Source organism: Bacillus rossius, chromosome 12 (genome assembly GCF_032445375.1).
Source record: "Bacillus rossius redtenbacheri isolate Brsri chromosome 12, Brsri_v3, whole genome shotgun sequence".
In the NCBI taxonomy this organism is placed as follows: Eukaryota; Metazoa; Arthropoda; class Insecta; order Phasmatodea; family Bacillidae; genus Bacillus; species Bacillus rossius.
Genome location: NC_086339.1, coordinates 4392905 through 4415205, shown reverse-complemented (window position 1 = coordinate 4415205; position 22301 = coordinate 4392905). Strand labels below are relative to the sequence as shown.

Sequence of the window (22301 nt, the reverse complement as noted above, 5' to 3'; positions counted from 1 at the left end):
AAGACAAAGCGACAAATTTAATTAAAAATCGTAAGCAAATTTTTTAATGCTTCAACATTTGATGAGTAAAGATATTAATTGTGATGGGTTCGAGAATCCAAATTTTTTTTGAATACTTTTTTTTAATGCAATAAGTTTTTTTTAGGTAGTGCTAAACATGTCGCGTGGGGCTAAGAAATGTGTGTATGATTAACCAAATTCTAACCTGAGTGCATATTGGAAATGCATTTTTTAAGATTTCCAAAAATAATATCTTGTGAAGTCATTTAGATTAAAAGTGTTGATATAATAATTTCAAAATGGCACCAACGTTAAATCATTGTTTGAATACTGAAATTATCTCATTTAATGTCCGAAAATATTATATGGAGTCCTTGAGCGTTTGTCAGAATCTGGTAACATTTTTTTGAAAAAAATTTTTATAAGTACAATACTAAAAGTATTTAAAAAAAATGTATGAAATATTCAGTGTTATTAAACATGATAATGTATACGATTTAAAAAACTTTTATGTCGTAAATTGTTTTTTGATGCAAAGCAGTGCAACTGTTTGCAAAAATTAGTTTCGTCAAATACCTCGTAAGTTCAATCAAATATGCTGAAAAAAAAAAAAACGCTAGTTAAAAACTTTATTTTAACGTTAATTAAATAAAATTATTGTTTTTTGTGTATATCGTACGGTAGCTTCACTCAGTAAGCATAAACACTCGTTCCAGTTAATAAATAAATACTTCGGGAATTAATTGGTGGAATGAAATCACGAGTACGAATAAGAAGAGTTTTTATTTACAAATATGTACACACGAGAAAGGAAAATATGTTAATGTGACGGATGGACAGGTCATGATTGAATGATGATGGATGGACGATGGATGGATGGAGTTAGAGAAGAAGGTGGTCCCAGCGGTCGGCTGGTATCAGGGCGGCAGCGGTCGGCAGGAGGTGCGCTCACTTCTTGGGCAGGTGGTCGCCGCTCGCCTGGTAGCCGTTCTTGTCCGCCTTGTAGGTGACGGTGTAGACCACCCCGTCGTCGCCCGTGTAGCTGTAGCTGCCCTCGGCGAACACCACGTTGCCGTCCTCCGGGTTGTCGGCGGGGGCCAGCGACCCCACCTCCTCGGCCTTGATGCCGTTCCCGGTCTCGTACCTGCGGAGCGGAGGGGCGGAGTGTTAGGTGAGGCACTGTTTCTTTTTGACGTGATAACCGTCTTATAAAATCGATAAACGCCGGCTGCACTCACGAAAAAGGCACGACTCATTGTCACGTTCCGCCTGAGCCCGAGCGTGCAAGAACCGGGCCAACCACCATGCGTGAAAATCTTCTATAATATCAAACAGGTTAAGGCGTGTTTTTAAACTAACTGTACGTGATTACATTTAACCAAATAATTTAAATTAAATTTGCAAAAACTGTAAATAATATTTGAAAATTAATAAGTGTGCAATTTTTATTAAATGTTTTCTTATGACGTTATCACGTAAAATTATCGTCCGTAAACCGACTTTACAGACAAAGGGCCCCCCCCCCCTCCTTTTTTTTGAGGTTATACTTCTTTATGTGCGTTTTGAAAAACAAAAATTATATGAGTGAATTTTTACGATGCGCGCGCAACGAAAATAGTCTGGATGAGAAACCGCTGCATACGGATAAAAATTACATATGTGCTTTTAAATCTTATTGTTTAGTGATTACTATTGAATACTGGTTCATATTAATTGTGAATATTAGTGATATAAATTGTGTTTACATACTTTTCAAATGTAAAACTTTTTGGTTATGTTCCGGTAAGTATAATTTATTAGCATTATAAGTAATTACATTATTTAATAAATAATTAACTTTAAATATTAAAATATTCATTCATCATATTTATTGATTTTCATTATTAATTAAAATTTATCTCGCTTATTTTACTAAATTAAATAGTTAATTACATGCTTATATTAATATTGAATATATATAGGCCTATTTAAAGTATTTGATTTTAATGAAATATACTTTCATAACCGTATTTATAATATAACTCCAGTCTTTTTTTATTATTTCTATTAATACTATTTGCATGCAAAAGTACAGTTAGGTTTTATTATTACACCAAGTAAATATAACTTTTAACGCGCGTACATACGTACACGCACTTTTTTTTTCTAGGGGAGAGAGTTGTGTCCTTCTGTGGATCAACCATGAAATTCATCTGACTCCTCATTAGTGTTCACAGAAGGTTCTTACTGTTTGCCCACGAGTACAAAATTAAATTATTGTATCGATTGTAACAGTGAGATCGGAACATTTATAGAATCCACAGTGGTAGTAATGATTTTGTCGTATATATTTTTGCGTTGAAAATTGATTTGGATGAAGTGAAGGACAATTTCACAGGCTGGAGATTAGATGAATGACTCGTGCAGTTGGCAAAAGTGCGACGTCGTGACGCCACGAGGACCACGACGTGGCCGGGCGCGCCGAGAGCGGAAGAGCGCAGACTCACGAGAACTGGTAGGCGCCCTCGGGGGAGATGTCCGAGGCCTGCTTCAGGATGGGCACAGGCTCCTGCTGAGGCTGCTGAGGCTGCTGAGGCCTGGCGAGCACCACCGCGGCCACGGACAACAGGCAGACCACCACCTGCAACACACCCCGTCTCACGCCACTGACGAGATGCCCGCAAATGGAGACAAGAACACGTGGGTGTTTTTGTGACGACTTCTACTCAATGGCGGCTTCAGGATGACTTTTCGGGAGGGGCCATCGCACAAAGAAAGGGTCGTAGATGTAAAAAAAATGAAAGTGGTCAGATATTGGCCTCGGAATATTATTTACAAATTACAGGTTTCAAATACAGAAACTTAGTAGCTCCATGCAACTTTTGATGAGATAAAAGATTTACATATGAAATTAAATATTTAAGTAAAAATAAATATACACTAATCAATGAAATTGGTCTCGGGAGGGGCTATCGCCCCCACCGCCCCCCTTCTGGAGCCGCGCTTGCTTCTACTGAGCCACGGCGTTTTTGACACGTTCTGAGGCAATCTAAAACTGTCTAAGTCTAAAATGTCCTCTAGACGACAGCAACAAGGAACAAGTTTAGCCGATTGACGATAGTGTGTGTTGGTCTTGGGCATTTACTCTCTTCTTCCAATGCACCATGTCGTATATTAGCTATCATCTGGTTTTGTTGCGCTCTGTTCATATACACTCAAAGAGCACGAAATATTTAGACAACTTTATAATTTAATAATGCAATTAAAAAGTTTTTTGTTAAAGAAATAAATATGGTATTAAAACTTTGAAGTACTTTTTTTTTGTGTTTAATCAACAGCATAATCAGATAATATTAAATTCTTAATTCTGAGTATACATAACTGAAAGATGCCTTCTTTGTTTCAATCGTTTTGGTGATTAAACGTTTTATATAATTCTATATCAAAAATTTTATTTTGTTATATTATAGCTTATAATTAATGGAATGTTTGTTATTAATAGTGTTTTTTTTTCATTCAGATTGTATTCGACTATAATAACACTGTCAATAAATATTTTATTGTCTTAGAGAAATCAGTAAAATGTAAAACGAAAAACATTAAATCCAATTGTAATTATATGTGGTAAAGAAAATAAGATTTTTAGTTTTACAAGCCAGGTAATATCAAACTGGCGACAGTGGGAGCCATGTATGTACAATGTACTGCAAACTAAGAGTGGGACGGACTATAACGCTGGCAACGACACAGCAGGCGCTCAGAACACAAACAGCCCGGGTTACTGCGAACTACACCCGTTCGCACTAGCCAGCAAAATGGCGGCGCTCGACGCGCAGACCTGAAGCCAGGGGCTGTCTTGGCGGGTGTTGGGGATCCTCCAATGAGAGACCTCCCTCAGCGCGGCTCAGCCAATCACACGCAAGCCAATCACACGCAAGCCAATATGCGATACACTGCAGGTGTAACAGGGAATCCGCAATGACATTTCGCTCAGGTGTTGATGTCCCCGTGTTTGTTTGATGGTTTTTTTACATCGTTCGCACAAATCACAGCGACGTAAGGTTACATGGGCTCCAAAAATTTCGCGCGCTTCAAACCTAAATCCAACAAATGGAACACGAGCAACAATTCTTGTGAGGAATGATGATTATTATCTAGACTCATTTAAGTTGCAATGGATGTTTGAATTCCGTTCTACCAAATGGTGTCTCAAATGTACTTTCCGAGTACTTTATTTTCTTCTTGAACAAAGTAAAATGGGGTTGTCTGTAAAGTCGGTTTACGGACGATAATTTTACGTGATAACGTCATAAGAAAACATTGATGAAAAATTGCATACTTTTTAATTGTCAAATATTATTTACAGTTTTTTTCAAATTTAATTTAAATAATTTTTTTAAATGTAATCACGAACAATTAGTTTAAAAAGCCTGCCTTAAACTGTTTGATATTACAGAATATTTTCTCGCACGGTGGTTGGCCGGTTCTTGCACGTTCGGCTCAGGCGGAACGTAACAATTTTTCGTGCGTGCAGCCGGCGTTCATCGATTTATAAGATGTTATCAGGTCAAAAAAATCTATTCCTAAACTTCATAAAAAACTGTAATGAATATAATGACGTGGTGAGTTAAGCAACCTTGGAGTGTCACCTCTCCTATTCCTTGATTGCTCATGTCACTACATTCATGGATCATCCTCGCTCCCGACTCTTGCTTGCTGCAACGGACGAGACAAACGGCGGATGAATATTCATCGCTCCGCCGGCCGCGGTTTCCCCGTGATTGGTGTTCAGTCGCAGTGGTGTGACCACGCGTGTGGGAACCTGTTCTCAAGGCGGACTGTCCGCTCGGAAGACCGGAGGAAGTGGACCTTACAGTTATTGTGACTGAAGCGTCTCATTAGGCTGGTCTCGCTAACCGTTGGACTGGTCTCTCTCCCGGCGCGGGAGCAGAGTTACTGCCCCTCGTGACTCCACAACTCAGCTTCTGACTGAATCATCGCGTAGCACTCCCTGCTGAAAACTGCCAGCGCAAATCACCTTGAACAACTTGTCACCGCTGGAAATAACTGACAAGATTTCTCTTGAAACTATGTTCTACAGTTTAAAGAGACGTTTGCAATGCGGGGAGGGTAAAAAAAAGAAACCTTCTTCAACAAAGCTGGTCGATAATAAATTATTTTTACAAACTTCCCGTTGTATCCAACGGCACTTAAGGATGGTAAAAGACTGAGGGCTTTTCACTAACACGAAAAACTCACGTTAACGTACTCGAGAAATATATATTTTTAGTGTGCGTTTTTGCAGAAAACAGTAACGACAACGCTTTACCGAACGGTTTTTGTTTTCGGGTGGGGTTAAAAAAATAAAAAAAGAAGAATCCCAGAGTCGCCGCGCTCGTACCAACTCACCAGCTTCATGTTGTCTTGCGGAGAGTGGAGGGTGTCTTCGGAGTGGAGACCCGGAGTGGAGTGGTGTCGTCTGTCTGTCGGGGCAGGGCATTTATACCCGTGTATCGGAGACACCCCCGAGCGCCAGGAAGGCTTCGGGACACATTTGGGAGGGGATGGGGGGGGGGTTGTCATCATAGCCCCCCTCCCCAACCCCCCCCCTTCACTCACCCAGGAGGACGAGCGGGTCTAAGTGACGAGGCAAACATTACGCAGTCTACCCGCGCCGCTGACTTACCCCCTTTCCCCCCGCCGTACAAGAGCTCCCCAGGTCCACTCGCTATCTCCCTGCGCGCGCCGTTAATACCAACGATGCGGGGGGGGGGGGGGGGGGGAATGCCGAAGAAGCGCGCCTCTCATTGGCCTTGGGACGGGCCCCGGGCTCCCAACGCGATGACGATTAAAAAAAAAAAAATTATTTTAAACACTGTCCCCAATGATGTTGTCTTCAAACACGCCTTCTGCTTCATCACGTCTCTCGTCGTCGCTGTCCTTCGAATAACAAACAGTTTAAACTTACATAAAGCCTTGTAGCAGAATCTTTACAAAGAAAAAAAGAAGGATAAATAAATGTACGCGCGTTAGAAGTTATATGTACTTACTTGGCATTTAAAAAAAAAATAATAATTTTCATTCTGCATGTAAATATTTAATAGAAATAAAATAATAAATGACTAGAGTGAGATATAGGCCTACACACGTTTGGTAGAGTACAAATTTAATCAAATTAAAACGTTAAAAATAATACTCAGTATTCGATATTTATATCAAAACATATGTAAAATTAATTATTTCATTTAGTAAAATAATCGATATAAAATTTAATTAATATTGAAAATAAATAAATATGCTGAATGTATATTCTAATTTATTAAGTTTTAAAATTACTTATTAAATAATAATGCAAATAAATTATACATACGGGAACATAACCTCACAAACACTCCCATGAAAACGGCCAGGAGACTACTAAACCTTCCCCAGACACTCCCTGCCAGCGACAAAGGAAGTTCACAAGCAACCTGACATCGTTATACATACGGAAACATACATAAATATACTTGAAAATACACTTGAAGAGTTTATAAAATATAATATCTATCACTAATATTTACAATAAATAAATGATTTTAATTATATGGGACAGTATTCAAAATCATTCACTAAAGTATATGATTTAAAAACACATGCATAATATTTATTTGACTTTATATTTGTTGACTTTCTTTAATGTGGCTTTTTTTTTTTAATCCTGTGAAATTCTCGTTGCATGGTGTGCGCGCGTCGAAAAAAATTCACTCTCGTTAATTTTTCATAACGTGCTTGAAGAGGGAAAACTTTAAAATTAAAAAAAAATAATAACACCATTTAGTTATTGCCCATCGTCATAAATGTTATCTTGGAGCTATTTTCTGACTGGAGTCGAAGAGAATGTCGCTGAATTAAACTATCCACATTAATCTTTGACCTTAAAATTCCGTGAATTCTCTAAAAAAAAAAAAAAAAAAAAAAATTGTAACGACAGTCAGTCTGAACTCACAGCCTGACTCGCTTAATGACACGTCACTTATTTTATGTCCTGTCAACCATTTCGCTACGGAAGGCATGATGACACTCTGATGTTGACGTAGCTGGGACCCTCAGTGTTCAATGAGCGCATCGCAGGCCTTGTCGAGTCAGTACTTCAGGAAGGACCTGGAGACAGCTTTCAGCGGGTGGATGTAAGGAGCCTGAACCATTCACCCCCCCCCCCCCCTAAATCAACCCGAACACACTTCTTGTGAAGTGGAAAGTCTTCTCAGCCGGTGGGGAACATCAAGGCGATGAATCTCCAGAGAGTAACGAAAAATGCAACGCTCAGGATTGGGGCGCTCGATGGTGGTGGGTGGTGAAGAGGGATAACGAATAAAGTAGTGAGTCATACAAATGTGCAGGTTTCTCATCGACACATTTGTTTGTAATTATCCTGAGCCCCCCGTTGTAAACATTTTAGTTTGAGTTTTAACGTTCAAGTGAAATTGTTGAAGTAAGAAGTATTACTTTTCACTTCCTAACACGCTTGATGGCCAAACACCATTTTGACAAAAAAAAGGGGGGGGGGGGAAATTACTTTATAATCTTGCCTTTAACCAGGAAGCTTGGTGGAGAGGTTTTACCGGTGCATTGTAAATCTCTTTCACATGTAAATGGGGCAGAAATATTCACGTAAAATTACAGATATTTGTAAATTTTTACATTTAGCCTACGTGAAAACTACTGCATCACTACAAATAGTTCTCGTAGTAATTCTTACCCGGGCATATATTATTTGTGTTGTCCCAGTACCTCAAGTAGTTAAAGATATTTGTGAAACGTTTCCTGAATCGCTTTTCAGTTTTTAAATGCGTAAATAATAAGCATGAGACGTCAAAATAAACTCAAATTGTTGAATATTCTATTATCTTTTCCGTGGTTTGAAAAAATTCTGCTTGAATAAGTCATCAATTAGAATATAAAATAATGCATCAATTTTCGTAAGAAATACTCAATATAATCTCGATAAACGTATTTAATATATACAAAAATAACAATAGCCATGTGTTGTTCAATGTTACAATCATTGCTTGTATTTTTTAAAAATATTTCTTGGCAATTGGTTCCCAAAGGTATCTTTTGTAAAAGTACAGAATATTATTTTTCTGTGTTGGAGTCTTAACGCCATTTTGAATTATTTTTTACTTTCTCGTAATTATTAATAGTTACGGGCTCCGCCTACCCGGGCACACACACGGTGCGCAGGGCTTCAGGGAAAACAACGCGATTTGAAAACTACTCGAGATATCCGTGTGGGGTATGTTTACGAAAAGCATTTAAGAATTCGCTGAGAGCTGAGATGTACTTTTGATTTCGGAGTAAGTTTTTTTTTAACTGTGATTTTACAAGAGTGAAAATGGCTAACAAGGCATGTTTTCGGAGTAATTTTTAGGCGTAAACCGACTGGTAAAGATTCTTGAAAGCATTTAAGGGTCTTGCATTACACCTTCAATCTTCATTTCTCCGCCATATAATGTTACGGTCACCGCTCAAATTTCACAGTTATCCTGTGACGACGAGAAGACTGCTGACCAGTTTACAGCCTTGCCCTTAGAGGCGATAGCCCGCTAGATATACCAGCGAGCGTCGCGCTTATCGTCCCGCCTCACCAACACCCAAACACACCGACCAAGACGGCGCCCTTAAAGACCATTTCTGTGGATTAAACACTTGTCTTGTGTTTGTAGTTCTGTCACAAGTATTAACAGATGTACACTGAATGTGATATATTTTCTGTAAAAAGTTAAGAAAGTGATATAAATTACAAACACGTCAAAGTTAATTTTATATGCAAATTATTTATCTTTGAAGGGGATTGAGATTGATGTCAAAGGTGGTTTATATGAGTGTAGCAGACGAAACGTTTTCTTCGCTACACCGATCTGATGCTTTAAAAAAAACTCAATGGGCAGCAGATTGTGAAAGTTAGGTTTGTTACTAGAAATTGAAGGTAGCAGGTTATACGAAGGCTGTTTTTTTTTTTCCAACATCCGATGGGCTATATAAAAAATTACATAACATAAAATTTTTTACTACCAAACGTTTAGCAGGGTCTTACTTATTTTTATACATAATAGCCAAAACTATCGAGGCATTTATCATATCGTCACACAATCTTCTCGATGCCTTCTTCGAAGAAGTCAGCCGCCAGTGAATAGAGACACGGGGCCAGTGCCTGGATCTCCCTCTCCCACACAACGCCGCTGTGAGGCGGGTGGACTAATCGCGCGGCGCATTCTGCCCCACTTTTTGCATCTCTTGCGATAAGTCTTGGCGCGGGATCCCGTTTTCTCTAAAATTATGAAAATCGCAATAATGTTAGATCTTTCATTCTTGTAAACATACAGTTATCTATAATGTGTTTTTCAATATAGTATTAATTTTCCATACTAGCTCTGCTTGAGACTTCGTCCGTATAGTGTTACCGGTTCCGGTAACTTTCTTCATTGTTTATTTAGCTGTTGCCTACGTGAGTTTATTTTCATTGAAAAATTAATTACTTTTGTGTTTAATTAGAAAATATGCATTGCCATTTTGTTAAAGTAATGTCGTTAGGATGCTAAAATGAAACTGAAATCGTTTGTTAAACGGAAGCCAAGTGTTGAGTGGGTATTGGGTGTTCCGAGCAATCCCGAGGACGGTCGAAGGTGCACGACGATGACGCGGCGGAGTGACGCGCAGAGCTGTGGCGCGCGAGCCTGGGATACGGGACTTGCGAGCCAGCGACGACAGCAACATGGCCGGCGAGAGCTGGCGGCGGCGACCCGCGTGGACGACCAGCTGGGCCCAGTCAGGAGTCGACGCACAAACACCTTGTTGCCAGAACAGGCGAAGGGCGGGCCCGTGTCTTACTAGTTTTTGAAGTGAACGTACTTTTTTTTTGTTGCTTTTTACGAGAGTTGCAACACTACCCACTTAGGCCGTGATTGCTCGAGACAGACAGCAAACGAGTTCATGCATGATACCGTAAAAGTGCGCGCTCAGGAACTATAGAGACTCAAGGATCTTTCATTTAATATTTTGTTTTGCCAATCAAGTGACTTAAATGTAAATGTAAATATAGTTTAATGTTCTTAGGAGTTAGTTTGAATCATGCTACTCAGTAACAGCCATGAGAGAATTAAAGAATTTGAATCCTGCTCTTACATTGTTTGCTTTTAAAGCCTCTAACACTTGCGGAATGAAAAGGGGAACTATATTTTGTGCTGTTGAGTGCGGTGGGATCGTGCCACCCGCGTGAAGTTTGACCCTCCTTGGGGCGAGAGTGTGAGGACAGATTGTTGACCGCGGTGTTGCTGGAGTAAAGCAACAGGGCGGTTACAATAGATAAAACGTTTCAAAGAAGTTACTTAGATATAAAAATTGTACAAATATTATCTAATGTGTACACTCAAGTTAAAATTATATTAAAGCTTCCCTGTAAAGTTTTTTTTTTGTTTTATGTTCAGGAGTAACAACAAACAAATTAAATCAGTAACTCGAAAACATGCTACAAATGGTATAGTTAATTATTCAGATTCTTACTCCCACGTTGATGACAACAGTAAACAAAATTTAAAAACTAATTTAAAAAACATGAAAGCCACAATAATATAGTGTATTGCATGAGACATGTTTATCAAGCTTGCAAATTAATTGTCATCTGTTTTAGCTGCTCCCACCTCACGCGTAGTTCCACAAAATTCTTGTGCTGTTTGATATTTAGTGTTTGACTGTATTCGTCTGTGCTTTCGTCGATGAGTTGTCGATAATACTTGTTTAGATCCATCGTTGGGTCCATCTGTTCGACATCCGCTGATTTAGGCTTCTTCTCTGTGGGGTTTATGTTTTCATTTTTATTTCCTATTTTGCATTCTTGAATTTTTTTCTATGGTCAAAAAACAGTTCAAAACTGCAATGGACTTGTGTCCAAAGAATTTCATTAAGTCGAAAATTTCCCACTGCAATACTGTTTCACGCAAACTCGTCTTGAAGAAGCTAAGCAGCACTGCCAGTTGTGTCGGATGAAACGTCTTCGTTGGGAACTCGCGAGATGACATTGCAACAAGAGAATAGACGGTGTCCACAGCAAGTCAAGTCTGTCTGTAAGGTCGGAACTGAATGTACGGCTTGTTCTCAAAGGTGCCTTCTTGCTGGATGTGTGTTCGGGGTGCTGTCATAACTTATAAACACATAACTTAGAATTTTCTAAGTTATGACGGTTCTAAGTTATAACTTTCTACGTATGACGTTTCTAAGTTGTGTGGTTCTGCGTTGTGTGTTTCTAAGTTATGATCTTTCTAGGTTGTGTGTTTCTAAGTTACGTGGATTTTTCCAAGTTTTCTAAGTTATGACAGTTCTATGTTGTGACTTTCTAAGTTATGTGGTGTTCCCTGTGTGTTCGTCTCTGACGGATGACAGTATATAGAGGTAGGAACAGTCAGCATTGGATGGCTCACGTAAGACAGCGGACACTGATTTTTTTTTTTTTTTACTTTTAGAAGGAAATTTCTCTGAGACCCAGTTGCCAACGATATCTATTGTAATACTGCAAGGCAGAACTTTGTACCAATTGAAATGCCAAAATGTTTCCAAGGATTTTCCTTCTTAAAGTGCAACAAATGTTTTGAGTGCATACAAATACCGGAGAGAAAATACTGATATGCACAAGACTGGACGACGCATCCAAGACAATACCAATACGCTACGGAACGCAGTAGAAATACAACTGTATACTGTGTTCACCTGTTTTGTCTTATTTGTGTCAACCATGCTTTTTTTACAATCATCATTGTTGATTGTAAAAAAAGCATGGTTGACACAAATAAGACAAAACAGGTGAACACAGTATACAGTTGTATTTCTACTGCGTTCCGTAGCGTATTGGTATTGTCTTGGATGCGTCGTCCAGTCTTTTTGTCTGTTCGTCTGATTTCACGTTCTATAGCTTCCTGCCTCATTATCTTTCAGGAGTTCCCAAAGAATTGTTTATGTGTATCAATAGGCAATTCATTTGTGAAATTGAGAACTGAGATGAAGTTTACAAAGGTAACTTATAGTCTAACAGGATACGGAGAGGTGATATTCTCAGATAAAACTCAATTTTGAGAATGATTATGTACTTATAATATTAAAAAAACATTGGAAATTTAATAAAAAAAACTGTGATATGGTTTATTCAACAGAGTTCTTCACATTGTTAACAAAGTAGAAATTATGATTGAATAAATGTGGGTTGGTGCCCTTTGATTGTAAACAAACTTTGTGCCTTCCAGTGTTATTTTTATTTTATATTGTTCGATTAAAATTTTAGACTTAAAGAAAAAAGCTTTATCCCTCTTGTTGAAATTGCAAAGGACGCACCATTTCAACTTATAAATATCCAAAAATGGTGAAAATTCTTGTAAGTTTCAGAACAACCTTTTTAATTATAACTTACGACATAAATGTTTTGTGTGTAGCTATGTACAATAACACAAAAAAATTGTATATTAACATTGATTCAAAACAACCGAGGTTATAATGTCCATCTTAAGGCGGTATTATCGTAAATTATTTTGCTTATAATATTTCGTGTTTATAACTTATAAAACTAAAGTACCTATTGTTTTAAAAAATAATAATAATTTTTATTGGTTTATAAATTATGCACTAAAAATAAAGTACTTTAAGATGAAGTCTTCATATATATATGGTTAATAAATAAATTCTATAACACATGATTTCATGTCTTCAGTACATGCTAGGACTGTTATAACAATTTACCATTTAAGTTAATAAAAACCATTCTAAAATAAATGCTGAACTAAGGACTTGTTTAGTATATCAACGATGAAGCAAATTAAAAGTATTTTATTTTAGGGTAACTGTTTCCTGATGATGGTGACTGCAATGTCGACCGGAAACGTCGGTGAAATCATTTTCCGAGGCCACTGCTACAACCCAAAAGCCAAAGGCACTTCAGACAATGGCCGTGAATAGCCCGCGAACATAATTTTTTATTTTATCGTTCAAAGTGTATCATTGGAGTGTGAAGTTTCCGGTAGTAAAGCAAAGTAGCAAATAATCAAAGGAAAGCAAGGCGTTTGGTTATAAAAATAGTTTTTTTATTTACACATTGCGGTAGGTAAGGTATAAAAAAATAAAATGCCGGAGCGAGCGTCGGGCGCGTGATGTCAGCGAGCGGTATCAGGGCGGCAGCGGCAGCGGTCGGCAGGAGGTGCGCTCACTTCTTGGGCAGGTGGTCGCCGCTCGCCTGGTAGCCGTTCTTGTCCGCCTTGTAGGTGACGGTGTAGACCACCCCGTCGTCGCCCGTGTAGCTGTAGCTGCCCTCGGCGAACACCACGTTGCCGTCCTCCGGGTTGTCGGCGGGGGCCAGCGACCCCACCTCCTCGGCCTTGATGCCGTTCCCGGTCTCGTACCTGCGGGGAGCGGGGGGGCGGAGCGTGCCCTTAGTCACGTGCTCGTGATTGGGAATGACACAGGGCCGGCGCGTCCACACAGGCGAACCAGGCAACCGCCTATAGGGCGCCAAGTAGCTGGGGGCGGCGCAGCACGACACATAACAGCTGATATAATATGTTTAACGATTATTGAAACTAGATGAAAATGGATTTTTGTAACAGTTTGGAATGTTTATATTGATATAGGTAATTATTTAAAGTCCACGGTGACCTGTTTATGATTTGTAATAAGTAAAAAAGTAAAAAAAAAAACACAAGCCTGCTTACATTTGATTGTTGACAAAATCTTAGGCTTACGTGATGTATTTTGAGGCAAGGAATTTTTTTTGTGGTGTCCGGCGGGGAAGAGAGGGGGGGTGGCATTGAGGTTTTTCGCCTAGGGCGCCAATTTACCTTGCACCAGCCCTGGAATGACATGGACATACGACATAGTCTTCGAGCGGCGGACACGCCCGAACGTAGTCGAATCCTAACGATTCGCAAGCCAAAATGCCAAACAAGCCATCAAGCCATAGTCCCGTAAGAACAACATTGCATCAGAAGTCTCCAAATACACCACTAACACTGTTGAAGAAGGAACCAAATTTTGGGGCACACGGAACATAATAGGTACTGGTAACAGAGGAACGGTGTGCTGGTGGGTCTTCTCTTGTGCTATGAACCTAGTGTCCTGTCGTTTTGTTTTGTAAATGGAACAGAAATATTCAAGTAAAATTAATGGAAGAAGATACGTGGGTCATTCTGAAAGTAAAGATATTTGTGTCTTAAGATAATGGACATAAACCTTTTTTTCCCCATCACACATGATAACCTAATTATTATTTATTCTACGTAGTCACCAAACAAAAATTCAAATACTTGTGTCATTGGAGTATCGCAAGCTTTTTTTTATGCCCTATGCATAATCGGTTACTACCGCCAAGTTGTATAAACGATAAAAGACTTCGCGGCCCGCTGTTGGCGACAGAAGGGCGCGAAGGAATGGGAGGGTCGATGACATGGTTGATGGGGGGGGGGGGGGGGGGGCAGAGATAAACTGACGTGGTTTGTCGGATCAAACCTTAGCAAGATGGAAACTAGATGTTGGCACGTGTGAAGACAAGGCATGAAGAAGAAAGAAGAGGTAAGAAGTATTACAACAGTTTAAGAAAAGACGAAGATAAGCAAATTTAAAGTGAAGCAGGTGAATATATGGTAGCAAAAACACAGAAGAAAATAAAATTGATCGATTATGACCACAGATATGGTCCTGGAAAACTAAAATATATTAAGTAAGAAAATGTGAGCAAATGAAAATTAATGGATGCAATATAAGCAGGAAAAACAGTCCCAGTATATCCTCACCAAGATTCAGATCTGGGAGCGGATACGAGATAAATGCTTCTTAGTCGGATTAATATAGGTACTCTACGGCTAGGTATCACAATAAAAAAATGATCATAAACGAATGGAGGAAGACCAGGCACACGACCTGCGAAATATGTTCGCAATTGAAATCTTACCGTTTATTTGAGCCAATTTCGCGATATGATCATATTCCTTTCAAAACACTGCAGCAAAAAAAAAAAACTTCTGTATTTGAACAGGTTGTTTCGTGAACAAAATATATTCTGCAAATCATATAAGTTGAGGTTCGTAATTTAAAATAAGAAAAGGGGGGTTGTCTGTAAAGTCGGTTTACGGACGATAATTTTAAGTGGTAACGTCACAAGGAAACATCGATGAAAAATTGCAATACATTTTAATTTTCAAATATAATTTTACAGTTTTTTGCAAATATTAATTTAAAACAATTAGTTAAAAATCCAGGACTTAACCTTTTTGACATAATAGAAGATATTCTCGCGCGGTGGTCGGCCGGTTCTTGCACGCTTGGCTCGGGCGGAACGTGGCAATTTTTTTTTCCGTGCGTGCAGCCGGCGTTCATCGGTTCATGAGACGTTATCACGTCAAAAGTTAAACGTCATGATGCAATAATGAACTGTGGTACGACACAAGCTGGGAGACCGCGGACTCACGAGAACTGGTAGGCGCCCTCGGGGGAGATGTCCGAGGCCTGCTTCAGGATGGGCACAGGCTCCTGCTGAGGCTGCTGAGGCTGCTGAGGCTGCTGAGGCCTGGCGAGGACCACCGCGGCCACGGACAACAGGCAGACCACCACCTGCAACACACCCCGTCTCACGCCACTGCGTCACAGCTGCGGGCTCCGAGCCGGCCAGGAGACACTTCACCAGGACAGTCGCTTTCAGGCCTCTGCTGCCAGGAAACAATTACCTACCGCCTGTTCATTTATTCCGTTTTAACGCAGACATGTAAAACAAAAAAAAAAAGGGATTTGTCTTTAAAGTCGGTTTACGGACGATAATTTTACGTGATAACGTTCACATAATTTTTTTTTTAATTTCTGCTTTTAAAAAGCCCGCCTTAACCTGTTTGATATTATAGATTATTTTCTCGCACGGTGGTTGGCCGGAACGTGACAATGAGTCATGATTTTTCGTGTGTGCAGCCGCAGTTCATCGATTTATAAGACGTTATCACGTCAAAAAACATTTTAACTAAATTTTTGTAATTTTTGATAGCAAATTTACAAGAAAAATTAGCTATACATTTTTTTTCTTCCCGGTTGCACAGAAGTCATGTGTAAAGTTGAATTAAGTTTCGCCTAAAAAATTTATTTTTATTTGTTATTTATGTCAGACATTGTAAAGTAAAGTGATGCATTAGGCATTTGATAAATTATTAAAATTAAAAAAAAAATTACGCGTTGACAGAAATTTTTTTTAAATTTTAGCTTAAAATTATCTTCGTATATGACAGTGAGTTATCAATAAAACATTTACACAAAACTTACATCATATTCGCTCCTGCAATTTTTCAAAAACGAATACTGGCGGAGAGCTTGCTCTGCGAACGTAATTAACAACGTTTAACAACTTATTTAAAAGCATGAACTGAAAGACGGAACAGTTTAGTTTGCCTATTTATTTAAATGCTCAAATTCTTCGTGTAAATTGTCTCGTTTTGCATGAATTTTTAGATGTTCAGTTTATGATATAAATTCACAAATAAAGAGGTTAAAAAGTATCTGTTACTTATTACTGTCCAAGCCAAATTACATGGCGGTTCGCGCATCTGCAGTAGTAGCTCACGCAATGGTCCGCAGAAAAATCATGGATCATCGTAGCTGGAATTGTTAAATGTCATGTTAACTGTCCTGGTAACCACACCCGTTCACAGTCATACACAGCCAAGTCCTCTGCCATGTTAGACTCGAGCATTTAACACGGATGCTGTATTGCAAGAAGTGTGAAAATACGACAGCGAGGCATAGTTCCCTCTTAAGACCACCGCCTGCCCGGGCACAAACGAGGCGCGCAGAGCTTCAGGAAAAACAACGCGATTTCTAAACTACTCAAGATATCCGAAAGGGGTCTACTCACGAAAAGCATTTAAGAGTTCGCTGAGGGCCGAAAAACACTTTCGATTTCGTATTCGTTTTTTAAACTGTATTTTTAGAAGAGTTAAAATAGCTAAAACGCATGTTCTAAGAGTAAATTTTAGGCGTAGAAAATACCCAGTACAGATTCTTGAAAGCACTTAAGGGACTTGAATTACACCTTTATCTTCATTTCTCCGCCATGTAATGTTACGGTCACCGCTCAGATCTCACAGTTGTCCTGTGCACGACGAGAAGACTGCGCGCCAGTCCAGAGGAGACACCGCGCTAGAAGCACCAGCGAGCGTCGCGCTTATCATCCCGCCTCGCTGGCACAGGATACACCGCTGACGAGGCGGGGACCCTTATCGACCCGCGCACGGTTGCTGACGGCGTAGTCCGGAGACGCAGCGCGGAAGTCGTCGACGGCAGGAGGAAGGCAGACCCAACAACTCACCAGCTTCATGTCGTCTTGCTCGGGGAGAAAGTAGGGGTTGTCCGGGTACAAAGCCGAGGAGGCAACTGGTAGTCTTCGAGGGCGCTGCGACGGGTATTTATACCAGCAGACCTCCGTCGTCACGGGAGACATCAGGAGCCCCCGGGAATACAGATGCACCCGGGTCCCAAGGACATATCGTCGTCGTCGGAGGCGGGTGGGGGGGGGGGGGGGGGAGGCTGCAAGGAACACGCACCCTCCCTCAACCCCTCACCTATCTCGAGAGTGGACCCCCTCCGTCTCCACATACGTCGAAGTCTCGAACGACAAGGCAAACATTACGTAGTCGGGTCGCGTAACTCGTTACGCATGCAAGGCCCGCTGGCTTCCTTTATCTCCCCACTTGATGGGCACTTGAACGGTGCCGCCGGGGAGAAATAATAAAAAATAAAAAATAAATGCTTGTAGCATTGACCCTCGATGAGAAATTGGGGCACCACCAACGTGTTCTTGCAGACGGGGGAAACCTTTTTTTGGCGTGACAACGTCTATAATAAATCGATGAACGCCAGCTGCACGCACGAAAAAGTGTCCCGTAACGCACATTGTCCCGTTACGCTCATTGTACGCTTTCGCCGCATCTATCTCTCTTCCACTCGATTGGAAAAACCATCGATTTCACTTTTTCGAGGCACATTAAACTTGAAACACTCCCATTCGTTTCCTACTTTTCCCATCATCGTCCTATCCTTAACAGAATAACACAGATTGGAAGAAGTTAAATAGAAAACATGTATAAAAGTTATAGTTAAAATAATATCTTCGTTAAAATAATAAACATATTTGAATTGAGTGCAAATAAAAGTAAATTTATCAATTAAATTGTAGATTTCATTTCACTCCTTCTTTGTATCCGGACAAAATAGTGATAATTCAATAAAAATTGATTCAATTTTATTCATAAAAGTATGCAATAATTTCATTATAGTTTTGTTATAACGTTGTCACGTTAAACTATCGTCCGTAAACCGACTTTACAGACAACCAATTTTTTTTTTTTAATTGGTTCGTGGACGGGGTGAACTAGGTACAAAACACGAGCTTTGGTTGAACGGCGCCGTGTCAGACTTCTCGCTAAGTTAACACGTATTTTAGGGGAATTTTTTCGAACTTTTGTAAATCACATGAAACATTTAACTGATCAAGCTGTTGTGCAAATGCATCGAAATTGTTTTTATTAATTTTTTTGAGATACATTTTCTCTTGACGTAAAAAATTATGTTAGAAGTTCTTCCCACGAAGAAAGCTAGTTAAGGTTATTTTGATCTCCTTTAAATATTTTAATTTCTTTTTTGGTATATCCATTTCCAGGTATTTGAAGGGGTGATATTTTCATCATAAAATTCAGATCTTTACATCATTACCCTTAGATGCTTAAAAAAAATATTAAAAAAATGTGAAACAAATACAATTAATTAAAAAGGAGACTTTCTTTTAGAATACTATAATAAGTACTTTGGCGTTATTAATTATTCGCCTGATCAAGAAAATGGAGGTAGCTAACAAACTGTATTAACACACATAGAATATATATACGAACATCCACCGCTAAATGAGTAAAAATAAGACAGGTTCAGTTCTAAAAAGATATATTTAAACACCGAATCCACTGAATTAAAAATTAAGGAACCTCGTGAAATACATTCATAAAGTGAAATTTCATGTTCCTTTACCATTTTTTAAATTAATCCGCAAAGGGTGTGACAAGTGTGTAAGTTTGGTTTTATAATAAGAAATCATATTTCCGAGATAATCATTCGAACAATAAAACGAATGCTATTAAAAAAATTGGTTGTCTGTAAAGTCGGTTTACGGACGATAGTTTAACGTGACGTCATAACAAAACATTGATGAAATGATTGCATAATTTTATGAATAAAATTGAATCATTTTATTGCATTATCGCTATTTTGTATGGATACAAAGAAGGAGTGAAATGAAATCTACAGTTTAATTAATAAATTTACTTTTATTTGCACTCATTAATTCAAATATCTTTATTACTTTAACGAACAGATTATTATAACTATAACTTTTATACATGTTTGCTATTTAACTTCTTCCAATCTGTGTTATTCTGTTAAGGATAGGACGATGATAGGAAAAGTAGGAAACGAATGGGAGTGTTTCAAGTTTAATGTTCCTCGAAAAAGTCAAATCGATGGTTGTTCCAATCGAGTGGAAGAGAGATAGATGCTGTGCAAACGTACAATGAGCGTAACGTGACACAGCGTAACGGTACAATGTGCGTAACGGAACACTTTTTCGTGCGTGCAGCCGGCGTTCATCGATTTATTAGACGTTGTAACATCAAAATAGGTACAATAACTATGACAGCTCTTCACTATTTTCTGAAATGCCACACCTAAAAGAGTGAATGGGGAAGTGGGGTTTGGATTTATAATACAAAGCATATCCCCGAATTCATTAATCTAGCTAATTTCAAATACTAGTCTGAATATGAGCGCATTAAACCAGGAAAGTTAGCCATAACTTTTTCTGGAATAATACGACAAAGAAGGTGAAAATTGGGTAGGTATATAAAAAAATTCAAAATTACAGAAAATATAAAAGATTGAATGAGTTTATTTTATTTTATTTTTAATTAATAATAAATATACATAATATTAATGAAGCTAGTCGAGAGGTAATTACGATATCGTATATACTGAATAATACATGCTATTATGTGAATGTATGGTTGTTATTTAATTATTTTTTTATTATTGAACCGAGTTAAATCACTGTTGTAGACGTGTAATTTTAAAAACCAGCCACCCTACCTTTATTAATTTCTGGCTCGGTGTCTGATAGCACCATGTCGGTTGTCAGTTTGTCTGAGGAGTATTTCTGGCCATGTCGGACCATGTTGGGCTACTGTGGCTTCTGAGTATGTCCTGTTACATTACACATTCCCATGTGAGTTCTGAAGCACATCACAAATATATGAGATGTGGTTGTCTGAACATGTGGCATGAGTATTTTAAAATTATTGTGGAAGCAAATGATTTATTAGGGATGAAAGAAAACGTTTTAAGTACTTTTTCTTATCATTCAAATTTGTGTCCTAAATAAAATTTATAATCTGAGCTAAAAAGAAGCTTGGCTTCTGGGTTGTAGCCGTGTCCCTGGCAAATAATTCACCGACGTTTCGGTCGAGATTTCAGTCGCCATCATCAGGTAACTGCTCCCTGATGATGGCGACTGCAATGTCGACCGAAACGTCGGTGAATTATTTGCCAAGGACACGGCTACAACCCAGAAGCCAAGCTAACCCAGACAATTGCCGTGAAAGTCTGCGAACATTCTGTGCTAAAAAGTTTATAGTGTCTCAAAGAACATGCAACCGAAACAAATTGCGAAAATCTAGTTCAAATATTTTAAAGTCAGCAGATGTTTATAGTTTTAGTACAAACAACAGTAACGATAAATCACAATTCATTTTCATGAATGAAATTTCTGAGCTTACAGTAATCAGATCAACGTTAGTTTGGTCTTAACACTTATTTGAGTGTGTGTGTGTGTGTGTTATCAGCAGGTAAGTTGGCTAACTTGCATCCAGAAACAACTCTCGTTTTTAGATTGTAAGATTCGACGGTAAAACTTTTTTTTTAATTGTTTCGCTCTTTTCATAGGTACAGACATTTTCTGGATTTATTCACTGAAAAGCTGAGTTAAAAATTATGTTTGCTCTTTACGCTTCATTGCCAATTTGGGTTATAGTCTTCTAATAGAGATAATACGATTTTCAAGGAGTAATAATCACTTAGCTTGATTGACCCAACGTAGAAGCCAACATACGTTTACGAAACCTCATAGCGTTTTTTCGGTAAGATATACTTAATTTTAATTTCCTGTCAATAGAGAAAATGTGAGTAATGAAAGCTAAGTTGAATTTACTGAAAAACCGAAATTCTTATAACGCTCGTTAACACGCGCAGAATTCTGCACAGAGTTGTCCATGTGAGCTGGCGCTACTGCGGGTTTTAAAAATGTCATGGTAGCAGGGAGGTGCATTTGACGGGAGAGATGTTTTCCTTGTGCGCGACTGCAATGAAGTGTGTTCGCTAAGTGTTGGGTGGGGAGCCGGGCTTGCAGAAGTGTGTGAGTGACGTACAGCGAGGTACCTCCTGGGTGAGTGACGCAACTAACCAGCTGCCCCGTCCCGTCGTGCAAGAAGCGTCTGCAGCGACGAGAGAGTCGGTGGCTATAGGCCACTCGGTACACACGCTGTCGGAATCGTAGACCGTCTCGTGTTTCGTGTTTCCCGACGGGTCGTTACCACAACGCCGAAATACCACAACGCCGAACGTACAATAACGCCGAATACCATAACGCCGAATGCCAAATTGACCTCAACGCCGACAGCTAGAAAACTGTTGTGTACCACAACGCCGAAATACAGCGCTGAAAAATGTACCACAACCTAACCTAACCTAGGCTAGCTTAACCTAACCTAATCTAACCTAACCTAACCTTACCTAACCTAACCTTTGTGGCAGTCCAGCAATGACGGCGTTGTGGTAATTCGGCGTTGTGGTACACAGCAGTTTTCTAGCTGTCGGCGTTGTGGTGCGTCCCCTTTCCCGACACGGTATTGCGGTCCTCGAACTTCGACCGCTGTTCGAGATTTTTCCTCGCTGATTCTAGACTTTTTGACGTGAAAACGTCTTTAAAATTGCTCCCATGGTGGGAGGCAATAAAAAAAAACGAATGATAACAAAAATCGGGGGATAGAGTTTGGTGTTGCAGCTACATATCTATCATGTCCATCCATAATTTAACAACACCACTGGATACCTAAAGGATCAAATAATTCGTTACGCCAAGTGAGGACTGTGACGCATCGCGCGCGGTGGAGGGGGAAGCGCCGCCATTTTGAGGTCATTTTGCTGCGTTTCGAGTTTTCCATTTAGTATATAAC

The 22301-nt window shown here is 39.3% G+C and overlaps 2 protein-coding genes across 2 annotated transcripts; both read right to left on the bottom strand.

Moving 5' to 3' along the window:
* Window positions 1–764: 764 nt before the first annotated feature.
* Window positions 765–5447, bottom strand: LOC134537169 (endocuticle structural glycoprotein SgAbd-4-like). Its single transcript, XM_063377428.1, has 3 exons — window positions 5389–5447; window positions 2487–2620; window positions 765–1144 (listed from the first exon to the last, which is right to left on the bottom strand). The coding sequence occupies exons 1-3, from the start codon at window positions 5395–5397 to the stop codon at window positions 949–951; spliced, it is 339 nt and encodes a 112-aa protein (XP_063233498.1). The 5' UTR covers window positions 5398–5447; the 3' UTR covers window positions 765–948.
* A 7616-nt stretch (window positions 5448–13063) lies between these two features.
* Window positions 13064–17414, bottom strand: LOC134537168 (endocuticle structural glycoprotein SgAbd-4-like). The gene is made up of 3 exons (XM_063377427.1): window positions 17339–17414; window positions 15461–15603; window positions 13064–13400 (listed from the first exon to the last, which is right to left on the bottom strand). Exons 1-3 carry the CDS (start codon window positions 17345–17347, stop codon window positions 13205–13207), a joined length of 348 nt encoding a protein of 115 aa, XP_063233497.1. The 5' UTR covers window positions 17348–17414; the 3' UTR covers window positions 13064–13204.
* Between the last annotated feature and the right edge of the window lie 4887 nt (window positions 17415–22301).